The sequence below is a fragment of the Schistocerca nitens genome, chromosome 1 (assembly GCF_023898315.1).
Source record: "Schistocerca nitens isolate TAMUIC-IGC-003100 chromosome 1, iqSchNite1.1, whole genome shotgun sequence".
Classification (NCBI taxonomy): domain Eukaryota; kingdom Metazoa; phylum Arthropoda; class Insecta; order Orthoptera; family Acrididae; genus Schistocerca; species Schistocerca nitens.
Window position 1 is genome coordinate 633,304,173 of NC_064614.1, and position 20,454 is coordinate 633,324,626.

The 20,454-nt window shown below is 38.9% G+C and overlaps 1 protein-coding gene across 1 annotated transcript in view; it reads left to right on the plus strand.

The window, feature by feature from the left end:
- Positions 1 to 919: 919 nt before the first annotated feature.
- The window catches only part of LOC126257987 (polyribonucleotide nucleotidyltransferase 1, mitochondrial), a 149,172-nt gene continuing 129,637 nt past the window's right edge, over positions 920 to 20,454 (plus strand). The window contains exons 1-2 of the mRNA XM_049955606.1: positions 920 to 1,116; positions 1,238 to 2,155. Coding sequence (XP_049811563.1) covers positions 965 to 1,116; positions 1,238 to 2,155 — 1,070 coding nt within the window. The 5' untranslated portion in view covers positions 920 to 964. The remainder of the gene's footprint in view (positions 1,117 to 1,237; positions 2,156 to 20,454) is intronic.

The following is a 20,454-nucleotide window of genomic DNA, read 5'->3' on the forward strand; positions in this document are numbered from 1 at the left end:
ATTTCCTGTAGGCGGACCGTTGTGGTCACTTAATTGTCCGAGTTTTTACGACTAACATACTTTTGGGAAGCAGGCTGCTCATTGCAATCCCTGTCTCCTATATTTACACTCAAGTTACTGTCAACTCCTGTAACTTCCACAGTGTGTGCAACATTATCAATATCTACCATATCTACGTCCCCTTCAACTTTACTACCGTGCTTTTCACTTGCCTTTGCCTTCTTCGGAACATTTGCGTCAGGAGCTGCTGCCTGTTTGGGTGATGGTGACCGGTATCTTGCCTTTTGTCGCTGGATGTTTTTTGTCTGACACTGCGACAAGACAGTTGAACTTGATGAATGCTGATCCATCTTCACCTGATCATTCTGAGCAGACTGATCTTGAGAGCACATTTCGATGGTACCCAATTGATGCTTATTTGTAATTAACACTGTTGAAGGTGGGTGCATCATGACAGTCTCGTTGTTGTGACTCTTATGCAAAGTGATAGCCGACCCTTGGCCGGTATCGATTGGGATTTCGTCATTAATTTCCATTTTAAAAATAGCTGCTGAGAGAAATCTCCCTGGGACGATGCTTTGACACTTGTTACTAACTACTTGTAGTTAAAATATCCAGTAGATTACATTAAAAAAGTTGATAACAGTTATACAAAACAACTGATTGAATCGGTGCCGGTCGCCGCACGAAGCACAAACGACTGCTCAGCGCGGCTGCTGTAACTGCAAGCAACAATTTTTTGTTACCCACTCGTCGAAAAATATTTCACTGCAGACAACACAGTTTAGAGTCGAACTGTTAATAATTAATCAGGCTTTCTCAATATTCTTGAGAGCGATCGGAAAAATAGCATTGTTTATTTCGTTGCTAACCAAAGATCCTTCTAACCACCTTGAGCTATCTTTGACGTAGTTAGCATGTGTGTTTACTGTTTACTATTTTGCTGTATGGGCGGTGGGCAGTGATGGCTACATGTTGGTGGGGATATGTGAGAGGCGTGCGGAATTTGTGTGAATTAGTTACCACAGAACAGAAGTACATATCACAAAATGTGAAATACTTTTCCGAGAAAGCTAATGCACGTATTCCAGAGATTGAAGCTCAGTTTTCAAATGGGTAAACTAAAACGAAAATACTGTGACACTTGCAGAATAAGCCTACATATCGTTAACAAACCGCAACTGAAACTTTATTTATGCAGAAAATTATTTTTCATTTATTGTCCATGTGTTTTCAGGCGCAAGATTGTTCTGTCAACAGGACAGTATGCAAGATTAACAGACGGATGTGCGCTATCTCAGTTGGGCGACACTTCAGTTTTGGTAACAGCAGTAAGCAAATCGAAAGCAACGTCTACGAATTTTGTACCTCTAACCGTCGATTATAGACAGAAGGCTGCAGCCGCTGGACGTATCCCCACAAATTTCATGCGGAGAGAATTGGGACCAACTGAGAGGGAAATTTTGACTGGTCGCCTCATTGATAGGTCTCTGAGACCTCTCTTTCCGGAAGGTTTTTCGTATGAAACTCAGATTGTGTGCAATCTTCTGGCTGTTGATGGTGTTAATGACCCAGACATAGCAAGCATTAATGGTGCCTCAGCAGCACTCTGCCTTTCGGACATACCATGGAATGGGCCCGTTGGTGCCGTTAGAATTGGGTTGGTGGACAACGAGTTGATTGTTAATCCTACTCGCCGTGAGCTGTCCATGAGCACATTAAACCTAGTAGTGACAGCTGCGAGGCACAATCTTGTAGTGATGATGGAGGCAGCAGCGGATAACATTTTGCAGCAAGATTTACTGAAAGCGATAAAACTGGGTGTTCGTGAATGCCAGGCTGTAATTCAAGGAATTTTGCAATTGCAGAAGCACTATGGAAAGGCAAAACGAGATTTTGCCCCTCCAGGAGATCACCCAGATGATATTATCGAAGCTGTAAGAAGTTGCAGTGAAATGCGATTGAGAGAAATATTTAGAGATTATACCCATGACAAGATATCACGTGATACTGCTGTAAGTGAAGTACGGACTGATGTCGCTGAGAAAATGAGAACAACGTATGGTGAAACTGTTGACATGGTAGTAGTGAATGACTGCTTCAGTAGGATTTGCAAAGACATCTTCCGAACAATGGTCTTTGAGGAAAATGTAAGGTAATGAACTTAATGTTCTGACTCTAGCATTAGGCTGTTTAGTTTTTCTTTTTATTGAACACTAATAACTCCATATGTTATCTGTAACTATTCTGACTCCCCTACAATTAAAATTTTGCTGGTGTTGAATCATTAGTGAGGTAATAGGTACTGTATTAATTGTATCAGAATTTTCTGAATACACTACACCAAGTTGATAATGATGAAATAATAATTGAAGAAACTGAGTGCTGTTATCATTCCTGATAGCTTTCCTTGTAGTACTTAATAACAGGAGGCGATTGGTTCTGAAAATTTATGGACTGCTAAACCTTTTCACCACAGTTGGGATGTATGTGTCCCACGAAAGGTTATCAGAGAAACAGTGGGAATGTGCTGCCTGTTATCACTAAGCGCCCAGTGACAAATTATTTTGATCAACTAAAGGAGGATTGATGTACTGTCACATGTCTCTTTAATGTGCTTGTAATGAAAGAGAGCTTTCTATTTGGAATAATCTGCTGAGAGGTCAGACATTTGTGATTGTGTATACAATCCAAGATTGTTTCTTAAAATCTGTTTCATAAATAAAAATACAAGATGATCATTTGCTTCTTTTACTACAGGTACATATAGGCCCCATGTCAAAACACCAGTGGGCACACATTACCCACACCGCCCCATGTTGGAATATGACATGGGAAAACATTTTTTCATATTGTTAATTCTGATTATGATGTTAACTAAAATAATAAGCCTAATACATTAATGTCATACACTCCTAAAAAAGGCAATGAAAGGATTCAATCAACAGTCTTTCCAAGTAATTAAAGACAAGAAATTGAATGTATAGTTATGCTGTAAAATTGAACTGTGCTGTATATTTGTAACACACTTCATACACAGAAATGGGGTTTTGCCAAAAATGAAATGTACTTTTATTAATCTTAATGAAATTTCACTCTTGTGGGGACATGCGTAATCCACAAGCCATCATATGGTGTATGGCAGAAGGTACATTGTATCCATTTGAGTTCATGATGCATTGATTAGACCTATTGGTAACAATTCTAGCAACATGTCCCTGAGTTGCTTCGATGTCTTCCTTTAATCTGACCTGTTGGGGATGCCAAAGATTTGAGTAGTAGCCAAGAATGGGTCGCACTAGTGTTCTGTAATGTGGTCTCCATTAGCATGCCTGTGCTACAGTTTCTTAAAATTCTCCCAATAAACCAAACTCAACCATTCGCCTTCTTTATGTGTTCTTTCCAATTTGTATCGCTTTGCAACATAAAGCCTAGATATTTAACTGATGTGACTGTGTCAAGCAGCACACTGCTAATGCTTTATTCAAATGTTACAGGATTGTTCTTCCTACTCATCTACATTCATGTACATTTTTCTACATTTAGAGGACAGAGCCAAAACATTGTGTATATAGGACCGTGTCCTTTCCCAATAATGTTAGGCCCTGTTCTTCAATCCTTCTTCCACTAAGCAGACTTGCTGCTGATGTCACCAATCATCATCTTCAGATCACACTGGAATTCATCCCAGTTATTGAGCTTATCTTTATCATTCTCGGACCACTACTGGTCTGTGCTATTGCCACACACATCATGTCATTGTATTTGGGGACTCGGTCAAATCCTTTCATCGGGTCCTGATCAGCATCTTCAAAAAACACTGAAGGATGCATGAGGTGCAGCTGACTTACTGCTGTTTTTGAACTAACTGGTCTTCTGAAAATATGGACCATAAGAACAATGTACTGCTTGTATGCCCGTTGCTCTCTGTGTAGGCGACAGTTTTTACAGTACCTAACTGGAGCCATAGTGATAAAGATGTTTTGAAGTAACCAGCGTTTCTACCAATCAGTGTCACATCATAACCCGAATCAAGTCCAAATCTGAAAGTGGGTCATCAGTGAAGTGTAGCACTTAGCACTGAAAGCACATTTTTTACAAACAGCAATGTACAGCCAGAACAGAAGTGAATTCCTGGAAGGAGAGAGCAGCTATTTATACCAACATCAAATATTCCAGAACATATGAACATTACAAATATAAGAAATTTCCCAGAACTGATAAATACCAAATGACAAATATTTGTGAGTGGTCAGGTTTGAACTGGTGGCCCGTGGCACACCAGCCAGTGATGCTTAACACTATGCCAGATTGCAGGCAACACAGCTCATGGCATTATTACTACAGTACAGCTAACAAACTTAGTTGTTTTAACTGCTTTCTCGTCTTTCAATTAAATAAAAGTTTCAATACATAAATAAAGGCATAATTGGCTTCATTTCATAACCTAATAATGATATGGTGTGTGGTATCATACATGTGCATGGAAGGGGCAGGAGGGAGGGGGAGGTGGGTGAAAGAGAGAGAGCCGGCTGGGGTGGCCGAGCGGTTCTAGGCGCTACAGTCTGGAACCGCGCGACTGCTATGATCACAGGTTCGAATCGTGCCTTGGGCATGGATGTTTGTGATGTCCTTAGGTTAGTTAGATTTAAGTAGTTATAAGTTCTAGGGGACTGATGACCTCAGCAGTTAAATCCCATAGTGCTCAGAACCATTTTTGAGAGAGAGAGAGAGAGAGACACCTAGACCACGCACACAACTGTGTGTGTGTGTGTGTTTGTTTTGCTGCTGCTTCAACAACTAAACAGAATCATATAAAAATATGTCTGTCCATTGCTGTGCAATGACGACACCCTAGACCTGGCCTGACCGAGTTTTGTGCTTCCTTAGCACACTTGTATTTTGCACACACAGCCGGGGCTGATCAGTGCTCCAGCTTCTCCCACCACTGCACTAATATGAGAAGGTGTGTGACTGAGATGGCTGTAGGCCAAAGCCTGTACACACATTGGAAACTTAAGGAGGCATGTTTGTAACACAGTGCGACTACTTGTAAGGGGCAAATATTGCAGCATCCTTTTATATGCAGGATTTTATCATGTGTTTATTTTCAGCTTTTTAATTTTCTGCCAGAGCAATAGCTTATAGTGATTGGAGGAGTACAATACATAGTGCTAATATAATGAACAGAACTACGTAAAGCTTTACATAATGGCTTTGAACATTAAATTGTGATGTTTATTAATTAATATACATCATGATTTTAGAATATGTAATATGTCAGGAACTATAGTTTGTGATACTGTCAAGGACTTAGTCACATAGTTTACAATCTGTTAAACCTGAATGTTGGCCAAACTGTGTCAATTTCATAACATAAAGAAAATGTTCGCACATGTCTTGAATCAAACATTTAACTAACTTTAGCAGCTTCGTTGTGCCATCAGCGATATTGCTCGTGAGGTGATAGTTTATAAAAGTCATGTAAATACCTGGGTTGGACAAACAGGTATTTGAGCTGGATGAGATTGAGGTGGAAGTTATGAGGTACATTGGTAGACAAACACGAGAATGATCTGCCAAATCAAATCAAAATCTGTCTTCAGTCGTACAAAGTCTGGGAATCTCTTTGATAACTCATGATTATTTCAATTACTTGAATGTAGTCATTCTTGTGTTCTCCACAAATGACAACCTTAAATTCAGATAAATGTTCTCCATATCTTGATCCTGAAGCTGATTCTTCCATAGAATATAATTTTTGTTTGCTAGCATGAATCTTGTCCACCATATTTGTTACCAAATGATTCTCTCCTTGCATTATGACTTTTAATGGATTCAAATAATTTGTGATGTTGATGTTGACCATAAAAGATTTTGTCACCACTCTACTTATCCTTAACTCAGTTTTTTCCTTATTGGTTGCCTTCAGTTCAGCCAGCACTCACTGTTATCTCTCAGAAGACAAAAGCATATCGTCCTTGGCAGCTGGTGTTGTAATGTTGTTCCAGTGAATATTTTTTCAGCTCATAATAGTGCGATGGCGTATTAAGTACTTTGCATGGCCCTCAAATGGTACCGCAATTCCTGTTTGGCACTGTACGATGCAGCATCTCCACTTTATCTTTTTTGGACAGGTGTGTGTACGTCATATTATTCATAATGCAGAGCATAAATATATTTTTAATCAAGTAGTAGTATCAGTAAACTGTTTGGCATCTGAAAAGATGACTGATTAGCTCTAATGCCATCCAGCTCCAACCTCCATTTTCCTCTTCTTCCTCACCCTTCTGCCCCATTTGCCATTGTGTTTGGAATATGAGGCAGGGGTATGGCTGGAGCACTTGCTCTTGCTGAGTGCTGTTTGGCCAGGCCTGTCTTAGACTGCTTGATAAGAGCAGAGTATTCAATTATGGACGTGCAGGCAGGCTACTGGCAAATTGAGGATGACACACCTGACTGGCAAAGAGACTGCCTTCATAACTTGTGATGGCTTCTATTTCAAATTTATGCTGTTTGGAGTTGTAACATTTAACTACTTTTAGCATGTGATGTACAATGTATTTTGACACCTTAGGTATGTGATTTTTCTTTGCCACCTTATCGACATTCGTGTTTTTTCAAGGCCATTTGAAGAATAAGCTGCATGACAACTGTGTTCAGACTGCAAGCCTCTGCCTGAGTCTGGAAAAGTATCTGTTCACTGCCCAAGCAATAAAAATCAGAGGCTGCTAGTGAATGGCAATGAATTCCACCCCAACCCTGAGAAAATAAGAGCAGTCACAGATTTTCAGAATGTGCTGGTACTACTGGTGCCTTAAAGATTTCTGTATCAAGGCACATCCATTGCAACAGCTTATGCAGGGAGATGTCAAATTTTCCTGGAGCAAGAGAAAGAGGCACAACATCTTCTCCAGCCTAGCACTGCATGACAGTTAAAATACAAATTCAGGAGGGTACTGAAAAGGTGACAAATCATGCTTTCAGAGTACTCTCCAAGTCCGAGATTAACTATTTTGCAACCAAGAAAGTGTGGCTTGCAATTATTTGGGCCCTTAACAAGTTCCTACTGTATTTATTTGACAAAATATTTACCATTGTGCTGGATGAGTAGCCTAAAGGATCCATTGGGTCGACTGGCGAGATGGGTGCCGAGGCTTCAGAAATATTATTGGTAAATAAAAATGGAAGCAAACACAAGAGTGCCGACTGCCTTTCAAGGAATCCTGTGGAAGAACACAGCAGCATGGATGGAATCTGTCATTGTTACATTAAATGACATTTCTTCTGAATGAAGAAAATGTCTGCCATTGATAAAAACCATAGAGGCCTTGAAGGAGGAGGGACTGGTCAAAGAATTCCAGTTAATAAACAGAACATTTTGTATGAGGAACTATGATCCAGTGAGACAGAAATGGAAGCTTATCATACCAGCTTACCCTTGGACAGCTATCCTGAAGTTTTTACACAGTGAGCCAACATCTGGCCATCTGAGTTCATGAAGACTCTAGATACAATCAGACACAGGTATCAGTGGCCAGGTCCCTTTTGATCCATTAGAGACTATGTGAGCCACTGTTAGAAATACCAACAACAGTAATATGTGAAACAGTTAGCTCTGGGACATATGATAACAATTCCACCAGCAGCAGCACCATTCCACTGAATTGGAATCTGCATCTTGTGGAGGTTCCTGAAGTTGACAGTTGGGAATTGATGGATTATAATCTGCACTGACTTCCTCACCTGCTAAGCTATCACCAAAGCTCTACAGATTGCAGAACCTCTGAAAGTTGCAATTTGTTGTAGATGATGTCATGTTGAAGCACAGAGAATCCAACATGACCATCTGTGCTTGTTGAAAAGTTTTCCAATCGAGACTAGTATCAGAAGTAATGTGATATGCTCTCGATGTACATTGATGTCGAACGGAGAAAATGGCAGACAGTACTGCCCATAGTGACATTTGCATACAGCACAGAAAAGCAAGGCATTACAGATCTCACACCTTTCTTTCTGCTCCATAGTCATTATACCAAACCAACAATAGATACACTTTTCCTATTTCAACATGACAATGCTCAGGATGACTGTGTGAAACATATTATCACTAGGACTGAAGAGGCAAGACATTTGGCTTGCAAGTGGGTGCTGAATGCCCCGGAGGTCGACTGAGAGTTGTATAATGTTAAGCACTAATCAGTGAGACACAGCCTGGGAGAGTTGATATGGATTTTTATGATGGTGGAAAGTGGGACTATCGAAAAGGGTACTAAAGTGCTTCTTTGGACTGTATTCTATCCTTCCGGGCCTGTGGGACCTCACATATGAAGTAGAGGATTATTACCATTCGTCAAAAAGACAAAAGTACAGAGATGTCATCCAAGTCCTCATCCAGTGCTGTGAGCTGTGCTGCACACAGTGTGATGTAGAAATTAACATTGTATGGCATGCTGTTGGACACCAGTTCTAACATGACCACTTGCAAGTATTTGTCATTTGATATTTATCACTGCTTGAAGGTTCTCAAAATTTCTGATGTTTGTATGAATAGCAACACTCTCCCTCCACTTCTGTTGAGGCTGTACGTCAATGTTATAATAAATGTTATTTCAGGGTTCAGTGTTGTACTTTATTGATGACACTGCTTTTGTATTTGGACTAGATTCTGGTTACAGTGTGACAATATCACCACCTAGCAGCATCCACATTGAGCTGCACACAGTGTCATCAGCAAATATTTCCTGTGCCATGACTTCCCGTCAATGTGTACAGTTACCGTACTTGTTGTGAGTGTGTTATCATAGATTATTGGGCTTTCTACCAGTGCGTCTACCCATATATTTATGGGACAGTGGCAGATGTATCTAATTGCAATGAAAGCCACATAATCTTTCCTACAGTGCTACCACTCTATGCACATCTGAAATTCAGTCATGCCACCTCTCAGTTATAGTAATCGGTATGCCCATCTCCTTGGATACGGATTTGACGAACATGAGATTTTTGAGCTGGGGGCCGGTGAGTGCCAACAGTCTCCAAAGACATGAGGGTGTGCTTTGGAACTACTGTCTTGTGCTGTGGAGGAATGTTGCGTTTTGTAGGAATTGGTAATCTTGGTGTAATTGCTTGGATTGCTGGTATTGCACAGACTTCAGGAAGGGGAAAATGTTGATAGGGTGCATGGGGGTTGAGCGGAAATAGTCATTAGCTTGCAATCTCTTGTACACATGCTACCCTCCAGTTGCAGCAAGCCTTGTCAGATTTGTAGCACTTTGCCTGATTCGACATATATTTGTTGTGTCTCACGAGACCATATACAAATCCAAACAAATTACCAAAACAGTCCATAGTTTGTGTGATCTGACTGAAAGTATATAACAACCACACCACAAAGGGAGCTCGATAAAATAATCCTCCAGAGGCATAATTAAATTGCAGTTAATGTTTGGTAATCGGCATAACAAATATTTGTATAGTAATAAAGAGTAGGAGTAATCTCATTGGACAAAGCATGTCTCTTCTATATCCATCTTATTGGAAAATATTGTGGGTAGCTTGAAATCAAAGTTCTGCAAAATGCTATCCTCTTGCTAGTGACTGGGAACTGTGCATCTGTAGACAAAGAATTTGGGTCACCACATCCTTAAAGTCAATAAGCTGTCATTGAATGAATGCTTTCTTCCTGCAAGCCTGTTTTTATTCACCACTATCGAACGAACATGTCAATGCTTTGCAATTGTATGGGAATTGCATATACATCCTAAATTTCTTGTTCTCCCCCTCTTTGAGTGCAGCTCCTCCCCCTCCCTCCCTCCCTCCCCAGTCTCTCTGTGCATAACCACCACCACCTCCTCCTCCACCTCTTCTCTGTTGCCATTTCTGCCTGAATGTTCAGTAACTCTGTACATTTCCTCATCCCCCATCTCTCTGTGCATACCCCCCCCCCCCCCCAATATACATATGGCCTACATTCATCCAAATATTCATTAGCGTATCATCTAAAAATTTGAAGTAAATTGGTCAAGAACTTTTCAAGATTTGTGGTAACTACACCTCCCCCTTTATATATATTACTTACATATGTATGAATTATATATATTACAAAAAGATATAGCCTATGTCTGTCCAAATGTGCATTTGAGTTTTCTGTGAAAATTTGTAGTTAATCAGTCAAGAACTTTTCAAGACTTAATGCAATTTTATTTTCTTTTTCATACAAAAATACCATTATGATCTGCAATTATTGGGAGGGGGGGGGGGGGCACAGTGGTTCACTACTTTCTCTCTCGTACTTTATGCATGGTACCTAGCAGGCAGTTGGTTGTATTAATATTTTTTCTGAGTATTTTGTGACTTCCAGCAACATAATTAATTTTTGTTGATCCAGGCAGTTCTTCTTAACTTCTAATGGATCCTCCTTTGGAAAAAAAAAGAATACTTCATTTTCATTTCGATGATTGTGACATGTATTACACTAGTACCAGCAATGAAATTCTGTGGAAAAAAGTTTAACTTTGACGTTTGAAACAAACACTACCAGAAGAGTTGAATAACATAATGTACTTGCCTATAAGACAAGTGCTCTGAACAATCTATTTTCTAATACACATCACTTCTGTGGTAATACGCCACTGGTAGTGGTTTGTTAATGCGAAAAATGCTAATTTATGCTGTGGTTCAGAATCCATGTTAAACTGTAGTTCCCCTATAACTTGTTGAGTAACTCAGTTGCAAGGTGCTAGGAAGACAGGGACATACCACCTTCGGTAGGACTATGCTAAGCATTGTGGTGACAAACCAATGCTCATGTTTCACTTTCCTGACATGAAAAGAATTAATTCAGAATTTCATCTGTACCACTGCTATAAATGGAAAAAAGTAAAATTAAATTTTATGTCACCGAATACCCAACTGTGAATGAAATGGGCAGCATTTTGATTAATATATTAGCACTGTTGTGTTATCAAATTTAATAATCCTTTTTTCAATGTACATGTGTGTTTGATGTGTTACTGCAGAGCAGCAATATGTGTATATTTAATTTTATTGGTATGCCGTAATATTGGTTGTGTAATGGGCTAGTTATTTATTTATTTTCTTAACAATAAAGTGGAAATACTTAATGATGTAGTGTGTTCTGTAAAGCTAAAGGGGAGAGAGAGAGAGAGAGAGAGAGAGAGAGAGAGAGAGAGAGAGAGAGAGAGAGAGAATATCCAAGAAACATAGTATCAGCATTTGAGGAAGGCCACTGAGGGTAACTAAAGCTCAGCAGAAATTTTGGTTACCCCACTTTACAGACTGTAAGATGCTACGAACTGTAAGATGTGCCTTAATTTTCAAGCAATTTAAAAAGTGTATATATATATTTACCATTTTTATTGTTGGATTACAAAGACAGACTAAAAAAAATTCTTAGTTTAGACAATCGGACTGACCTTTAAAATCCACGATAACTGTCATGTGAACTCTTCTTATTCTTCTTCTTCCTCCTCCTCCTCCTCTTCATTGTCACCATTGTCCTCTTTATATGGTCTTCACTACCGTTGAGAGAGTTACTTATGCTGCACCTCTTGAAAGATTTAACAATAATGTTTTCTCTAAGTGCAGATCATGACTGTTTTATCCACTGACACACTTGTTTGATTGCAGATTGTTTTAAAGCTCCTTTCAGCATGAATTCATCATCTATTTGTTCCATTCCTTTCTCATGTGCACTTTAAATGGTGTATTTATCAAGACATCAAGAGATTAAATTATGAACTAAGTCCTCCCAGAATAACAGCAAGCTCTGTATTTCCCTGTCTCAACGTCTCTTTTACAGAATTTTTTAAATGACTACTAAACTGATCTAGCATAAGAAGAGAACTCTTCTTCGATAAAGTACCTTCCCTTCTCTCTCACTCTCTGTTAATCCATAATTTCATACTAGCCGTGTCTTTCCAACCCTTGTCATGTATGTGAACAACACCTGAGTGGTATTTCAGAAAGTTTCGGCATTGTTTTACATTTGAAAATGATCGTAGGTTTAAGTTTAGTACCGTCAGCACAACATGAAAGGACAACAGTGTAGAGCATTTTTTCATGTCCACTTGTTTTTATAGCTACAGTTTTAGCACCTTTCATGGCAACTTTTCTGTTATTCTGCATATCAAATATCATAGGAGTTTCAGCCATATTGAATGTTTGGCTTAGTACCACGCTGGCTTTCTTCTGATGTTGAATAATAAACTGATGGGAAGATAATATTTTCTCTTCATACTCTTATGGCATATTCTGAGATATTTTGGTTTTGGTTTGCATGCTAAGTCCATGACGTTCATAAACCTGTAGCATCAACCAACTCCACCCTCAAAGTCTTTTAAGTTTCACTGTAGTGCTAGCTTACAAGCATGTATTTGAGTTATTTTTTTTTATTAATTCCAGTGGCATTTTGACAGTGCCCTTGAATCCATTTCGCTATAGTTTTGGCTGTTCTGCATTCAACCTCTACTTGTACATTTAGTCTTTCTCATTTTTTTCATTTCTTTACTAGCCCGCCAATCGTGAATGGTTTTTTTCTGTTGGTTGAGGTCCAAAATGCTGCTTAGTTGCTCTGTTTCCATGTTCTGCTGCATATGCTATTATTTCAATTTATAGACCTTTTCCAGTATGAAACTGCCTACCATCAAAAATGTTGTATTGTTACCGATAACAAAAATTACTCTCAGTTCATATTCACTGGTGCTGTAGTCTGCAATGATGTGTCATAGCCTAGACAATGTTCTGCGTTTGTTATGACAGGGTGGAAGGGAGACAGTATTTGTAAGCCTGTGAACCCCCATAGCTCTTGTTTGTTGTATCGCTGCATTGCTGCTGTCATTTGAATCCAGTGTTGCCAGACAGAAATCCGTTTCCCACGGCATCGAATATGTGGCCATTTTTAAGAGTGTCAGGAATTTTAAATCCAACACTGGACATTTTTATGTTAATTTCATGTATAAGATTAATCTGAATTTTAAAGACAATATTTCGAAGGAAAAGTGCATCTTTTAGTCCATAAGATATGGTAGTAAATGAATAAAGGCAACACTGAGGGTGCCGGTGAACCTACACATTGTGAGTACACGCATATTGGCTTGTGTGGCTTTGGGTAGCACACAAAGTAGTTGCATTAAGCTAACAAACTGAAGTGAGTGATGTTGTCAACCAATGAATTGAAATTGTGATGAGATTTTGGGTATTTTATTGGAGGCTCTGAGACTGCATCAAAACAATAATAGTAAAACTTCAGGGCTATGGAATTTTGTGTGTGGATTGATTGGGCATCATAGGCAATAAAGAAGCTTCAGATTACTGTGCAGCTCCATTTATAAAAGAATGTGATATGTTGAACATAACATTTTTGTAATTGGTTTTAAAGGGCAATGATCAGAGAGGTCAGTGCTGTTGTTATGTGTTCTTCACTGTAGGGGAAAAAGTGGTATAGGCTAATGTCTGGGGAACCTGACAAACCTCAGTTATGTAAGTTTGACTCAGGCAAGCAGGGTTTTGTGTGGATGGACTGTGTACATCCCTAGGTGCTGGCAGGGATACCATGGAACCTCACAAACACAAAACCAAATCTCTAAATGGTATGGAGATCCATTAGAGATCAGCAATACCTACACAGCTGAGAGCACTCTACTGTATATTCTCCCTAGAATTGCATTAAGGAAATTGAACCTTGATATTTATAGCTGGGCACATTGATATCAGAATGTCTTTTGTTGTGATAAAGAGAGAAGTGTGGAGTCTTTCAAGAATGTTTCCCCCATCTATGTCAACAACACATTAGAAAGTCTTGTTGGAATTGTAAAGTCAATCAAACAACTTTAAAATGGAATGCTTGTGGTCGAAACTGATAAATCTCACCATGTGACCACATTTCTAAACTCTACGAATTTTGGCCAGTATGTTGTAGCAGTAGAAAAGCACTAATGCTTTAAGTTTCACATATGGTCACATCAAGTAGGGTGTAATGGCAAGACAACATGTGACAAATGTGAGAAAGACTCCCATTGAGTAGCTCAATACCAGACTTCTGTGTAAAGTGTTCCAGTAACCAAACTGCTTGGAGCAGAAATTGCCAAGTGTTTGCAGAAAAAAGGAAATTCAAAAAATTAAAGTGACCAAGAGAATTCCATATACCTCCTGTTCTCATGACATCCTTTACACCACCCTAACAAGGAAGCATCACCAACTTGACCTCATATTTTAAGCAGAAAACAGGACACTAGCAAGATATCAGCCCAAGAATTAAACCATTATTCTGATAGTATGTGGTTATGGCCTTGTGAATGTTTAGCTTTTAAACTTATGCGAACTCTAGTTGTCATCTGTTCTGTCTAGTTGTAGCCACCCAGTGCCCAAGTATGAAGTACATGTACAGTGGAGTGATAGACAACTAGCTGCCTCTTATTCACAGGAGGTTGAGGGCGAGGGAAGAGGAGGGGTTGGGGGTCACATATGCCCAATATGTTTTGAAATCTTATTTGAGAACACATTGTTTCAAGTGAAAAGAGTACATAAATTTCAGCCTCACAAACATATTGTCAATATTATTTTCAGTGTGCGTATATGAATAAGCTAAGCTGAAGAATTATTATGATGAAATGAGGTTAATGATTTTCAGTTTATAATTTAATCATGTCAAATAAGTTGAAATACAACCCAATTCCTGGAAATGTATTTAACTGTAACACTGTCACCTTTAAAATCCAAAGACACTAATGCACAACAGTGATGTTAATTAATTATTGTGCTATGCTACTTCTTCAATGACATACTCATTTATTTCATTAATTTACACCACATTTGTGAATCAATGTAAAAGTGTGAAAATCAGAGAGATCTCTAGCGCCTTCTACACGTTAAAAACTGCGCTCTTGGACCTAATGAACAAAGCTCTGCTGCTTGCATGTTCATTGATATTACGAAGATGAGTCTCTTAGTCACACTACTGTTACAGGACTTGCTGTTTAGGTATTAGGCAGGTGCAATTGAGTGGAGCGAGTGACAAACGGTGTGCACAAAAGTTTGAATGCTGTACATTATGTAGATCTTAGCTATGTTTTATTGGAATTCGGCCCAAATTTTCATGTGGGATCAATTGCTGTGGTTCATGTACTACAAGTACACTTTATTTCTCTTAAAATAGGAGGTAAAGTTGATGATGTTCCTTGTTAGAGAAGCTGTCGTCAGTCATTGCTATTATGCAACCACAGGCAATAAATATTGGCTGAAGCTCATGTACTAAAACTTCAGGTAATGCTTAAGCAGTTCCAGCAGAGGTCGCTGCCAAGCTACAAAGACAACTACCAATCTACAAAGACAACATTTAGCCACTAAGCTACGTGCACATAGCTGCTGAATCTTATGCAAACAGTCTGCATCACAACGAAAGCTCAAAAACAGTCAAAATCCAACGAAATCTGGCACAAAATTATCAAATAGAAAGAATGATAATTAATTGAAACCCTCAGCTGCCAACAGGTATTGTTGATATACCTTGATGCGGACAGCTGAAAATGTGTGCCCCGACCGGGACTCGAACCTGGGATCTCCTGCTTACATAGCAGACGCTCTATCCACCTGAGCCACCGAGGACAAAGATGAATAGCGCGGCTGTCGGCAGCTGAAAGTTTCAGCTAATTATCATTTATTCTAGAGAAGCTGCTTGGTCATCAATGGTAACTGTTATTTTGAGAACAATTACTATCTTCATATATAGTTAAAGGCTACCAGGCCATTGACCTTCGTGTGTGAAAATGCGCACAGGTTGCCAGAACTCTTACGGGAATCATCACCTTAGTGGGTGCGAGTAAAGAGTGGATGGGCAAATATCTATTTGGTACATTACGTATGTAGATTGTGGACAGTTGGAAATGTGGGTCTCATGGGGAGCGTGCAAGGGATAAGTCCCTGCAGTCACGTTATTCATCTGTGTCCTTGGTGGCTCAGATGGATAGAGCATGTGCCATGTAAGCAGGAGATCCCAGGTTCGAGGCCTGGTCAGGGTATACATTTTCAGCTGTCCCCATTGAGGTATATCAGCAATACCTGTCGGAAGCTGAGGGTTTCAGTTAATTATCATTTATTCTAGAGAAGCTGCATGGTCATCAATGGTACCTGTTCTTTCGAGAACAGTTACTATCTTCATAAATAGAAAGAGACTACTATTAACTCTTGGAAATGACTCTGAAATGGAATTGTATACATACTCGTGTCCAGCCCCACTTATACATTAAGAATCGAAACTAATTGCGTCTACTTGCCTTTACACTACTGTTAATGCTGAGAAAGAGGCTAGTGAGAGTAATGATGGCTGCCACAGATGTCATCTCATAATATGCAGCTATCACTGTCAACAGTCTGTGTCTCCACAGCATTTCTGTCGTTAGTGATGATCCTCCAAGCCTTCCCCCACCGAGGGATGTTCCCATTGTTTAGTTTTTTAGGTGATCTGTTTCCTTAATGTATTTAACCTTTACTTTGTTCAGAAAATATTTAAATCCCTTATTCACAACTTAAGATTAGTCACTACCCTTCTCCTCTGTGTCAGCATCAAATTTAATAAGTACTCCATACTTACTTTAGAAATGTGGTATTGGAAACTCCTCCCTAACTATCCACCAATGACATGCTTCTATCTTGTTGCCAGGGCTGTTTGCTCCTCCCTGCCTCGGTGCATGATGCCACAGTAACTAAAGTGTCCATTGTTGGCCTCTTGATGCCTTACTGCTCAACAGTACTAAAATTTTCAAAAAAAATATTTTGACCATGAAACATAACCATTAGAGCATGCTCTCCAACTTGTCTCAGTCTCACTGTCACCAAAGAAGAATGACAGGGTGAAATAGACACTGCCCCTCCCCCTCTGATTAATGGTTCCTATACTGCAATGAAATTTTGGATGATTTAGCACATGACGAAGAATAAAGCTTTTAACAAAGGACAGGACTTCTTTCAGACCTCACAACCCTGAGTTTATAGGCTACACTATCCACACAAATGATAATAAACATGGTTATAGAGCCAAAAGTGGAGCAGCAATATTTGTCCACAGTACTTGCCATTCTGTGTCTGTTAACCTTACCAGTCATCTTCAGGCAGTAGCTTTTCAGGTTAAATCGCCGTTTAGAATAACTATGTGCTCTCTGTATCTCCCACATCACAAATGTGTAGATAATTAGGCCCTTAAGGACCATGTACTCAAATTCCCTCAGACTTTTTACCTTTCTGGAGATTTCATTGCACATCACATCCAGTGGAAACCTACATACACTCTTATTCCAGGGGTAGAGTAGGTGAATGGTTTCTCTTGTTGAATTACTTCTACCTCCTCATTACAGGGAAAATGACATTTTAACATGCAAATGGATCATCCACAACCATTAACTAGTCACTTTGTACTAGTCTATACTGTCCGTTGAGAAGAGGTGAATTATTTGCACTCTAGTGAGTGTTTTCTATTTGGATCCAGCTGCAGATACATCAGAAATGGCAACCAAGCCACCTAAATAGATGTTAAACAAAGACACCTGGACACTTTACAGCAACCTGGCTGGATTCCAACATCATTCCGGCATCCAGGACATGGTAGAACTTGTAACTGCTGTCATTCACAGGGCTGCTGATGTCTCTGTCCCAAAGTCATTCGTTAAATTGGACATATGACCAGTCCTATGGTAGAGCAAGGAATGTCGTTTAGTTTTAATATAACGTAATTTTGTTTTAATATAACCCATCTGCTGCCAACCTTGCAACCTTTTGCATTGCTCCACAAAAGCTCAGCACATTGTCAGAGATACCAAAAAGCAGTCTTGACCAGAATGTTTGCAATCAGCAAAGGTATGGAAGTCAATGAGAAGGATCATTGGGGAAGGAACACATGCTCTGCAGTGCCCTTACATGATAGTGGTGTGCTAATAAGTACACGAGTAACATTAATGTAAAATCACCTAAAATATATTTAAATCAAGGACAAGTATTATGATGCAGTGGATCATAATATTAAAAGATAAATTGAGACTACATAATTCTTACACAAGACTAAGAGCTCATTGCATCCACTGTGTAATAACATTGTATCACATAATCTCCACACATGCAGGGTGACATCGCAATTAACACGTTATGTTACTTCAGAGACATAGCATCAGAAAACAATACCTAATTTTCACTCATTATATAAGGATATTGTATCTGGTGTACACGTATTGTATTTCATAGACTCCACATTTGAAGCATGAACAACACAGTTTATAAAATGATTTACCCATGACATGTAGCATCAGTGAACAATGAGGAAAATGCCTGTATCTATTTTGATAACAAGAGACATATGAAATCTTTGTACAATTAAAAATCAGTTTCCTGTTTGCCACACAGTAGCATATATCAAGTATATTTGAAAGTCCAGTACCAGTAATAATGTTTGTATCATCTATTATATTAGGCAACAGAGTACACGTGACCAAAATATAAAGTATAGAAAAATATGAAAGCATAAAATTGACATGAACGCCATAGTAATTTGTCCTTTAGTAAGAAGATGCCACAAGCAGCTTGGAAGCTTGTGATGTGTACATTAGCATCCTTAGCAACAGTGTCCAGTGATAAATGTTTTGTAGATAACAACTCTTGTAAACTTTATGCAATTTATTCATATTTAATAAATAATATATCACTTAAGCAAACAGCAGGCCTACACAACCTTCAGCTAGCTATTATATGTCGATAACATAGGATCACAGTTGACAGTGGGATGAAAATAATAATAATTATTATTTATTTATTCGTTTCACCCTCTAAGCATGGAACCATTAATTAGTACTGGTCTTCTTAGCTTTCTCGTTCTTCTTTTCTTTCCAAAACTTCCTCATCCTTTCACTATGGGCCTGTCCTCTTTCTCGTGTCCCTGCGTTTTTCAGTTTCAGATTCTTTTCCGTCAGGTTTTTGGTTGTGAACTTATGAAAGTTGATTTTCTGTCTGTATGCAGTCCTTGTGGCTTCTAGTGGGTCAATACTGAGTTCCATGAGGTCATTTTGGGTTTCTGTTAACCAGGGTGCCCTGGTTTGGCAAGTTCCTTTGATGATAAAGGAAGATTTTCTTGGTCATTCTAGAGGTGTCCATTCTTGCTAAATGTCCATAGAATTTCAATCGCCTTTTCCATGCAACTGACATGAAACGTTCAGTCCTTCAGTACAGTTCTTCAGAGCATTTACACATCCAGATACCATCTTGAGTCTTAAGTCCAGATATTTTCCTGAGTATTTGCCTTTCCGTTTCCTCAATGTCCTTGATGTTGATGGTTAATGATGATGATTCAGTTGTGTAGATCTTTTCTGGAAGAGTGAGTATATGATAGTGGTGAAGTTTGGCTTGGGTGGATAGCGATTTCGTATTGTATGTGTTCCAGGTCATTGTATAAGCTTTACGTAATTTTTCTGCTAACTTGTTTGATGTCACCATATTTTGTTGCAAGTGGTTTCAGATTTGAACTTTTGGAGTCCATGAATTGTGTTTTCTCAAAAAAATTTGGAGTCTGGTTTTTATGGCAGCCTCATGAAGTTTCTCGAAGGCATGTTTGGCTTCCTTGGGAGTCTGCATAATTATTGCTAGGTCATCAGCAAAAGCAAGACATTTTATATAGTTCCCCTTCAGGAAACTTTCATTTATTCCTGGAAAACTTGGATGCCTTGTTGTGCTATCTGTCAGATAGGGGAAAGCAAATTATTATTTGTGGGGACTTCAGTGTTGATTCACTGAAAGAGTGTAATAGGAAGAATGACCTTGAAGTCTTGCTCGGTTCTTTGAATTTGACATCTGGCATTAATTTTCCTACTCGGGTAGTAAAGGACAGCAGCAAATTGATAGATAACACTTTTATAGACCAAGATAAGTTTAAAAACATAAATTCTTGTTCTGTGGAGAATGGCCTTTCTGATCATGGTGCTCAGCTAGTTATAGTATATGACATAGCTCCAATCAGTAATTCAAAACTACCCTCCAAAGTTGTGCATTCAATTAATGACTCAACAATTAGAAATTTCAGGGAAAATCTTCAGCAGTTAGACTGGGATGTGGTGTACAAGGAACCTGATGCTAACTTAAAATATAAATTATTTCATGATACACTTGTAAGAGAATTTGCAAACTGTTTCCCCAAGAATGTAGTTAAATCTAATTATAAGAAACCATGCGAAAAACCTTGGCTTACTAAAGGAATAAAAATATCTTGTAACCACAAAAGGGATCTGTATCTAACAACAAGAAAGGGTAATGACCAAGAAACAGCCAAATATTATAAAAACTACTGTGCTACATTAAGTAAGGTTATTAAAAAGTCCAGAAGCATGTGCACCATGTCTGAGATTAATACCTCTAATAATAAAATCAAAACAATTTGGAATATTATTACAAGGGAGACAG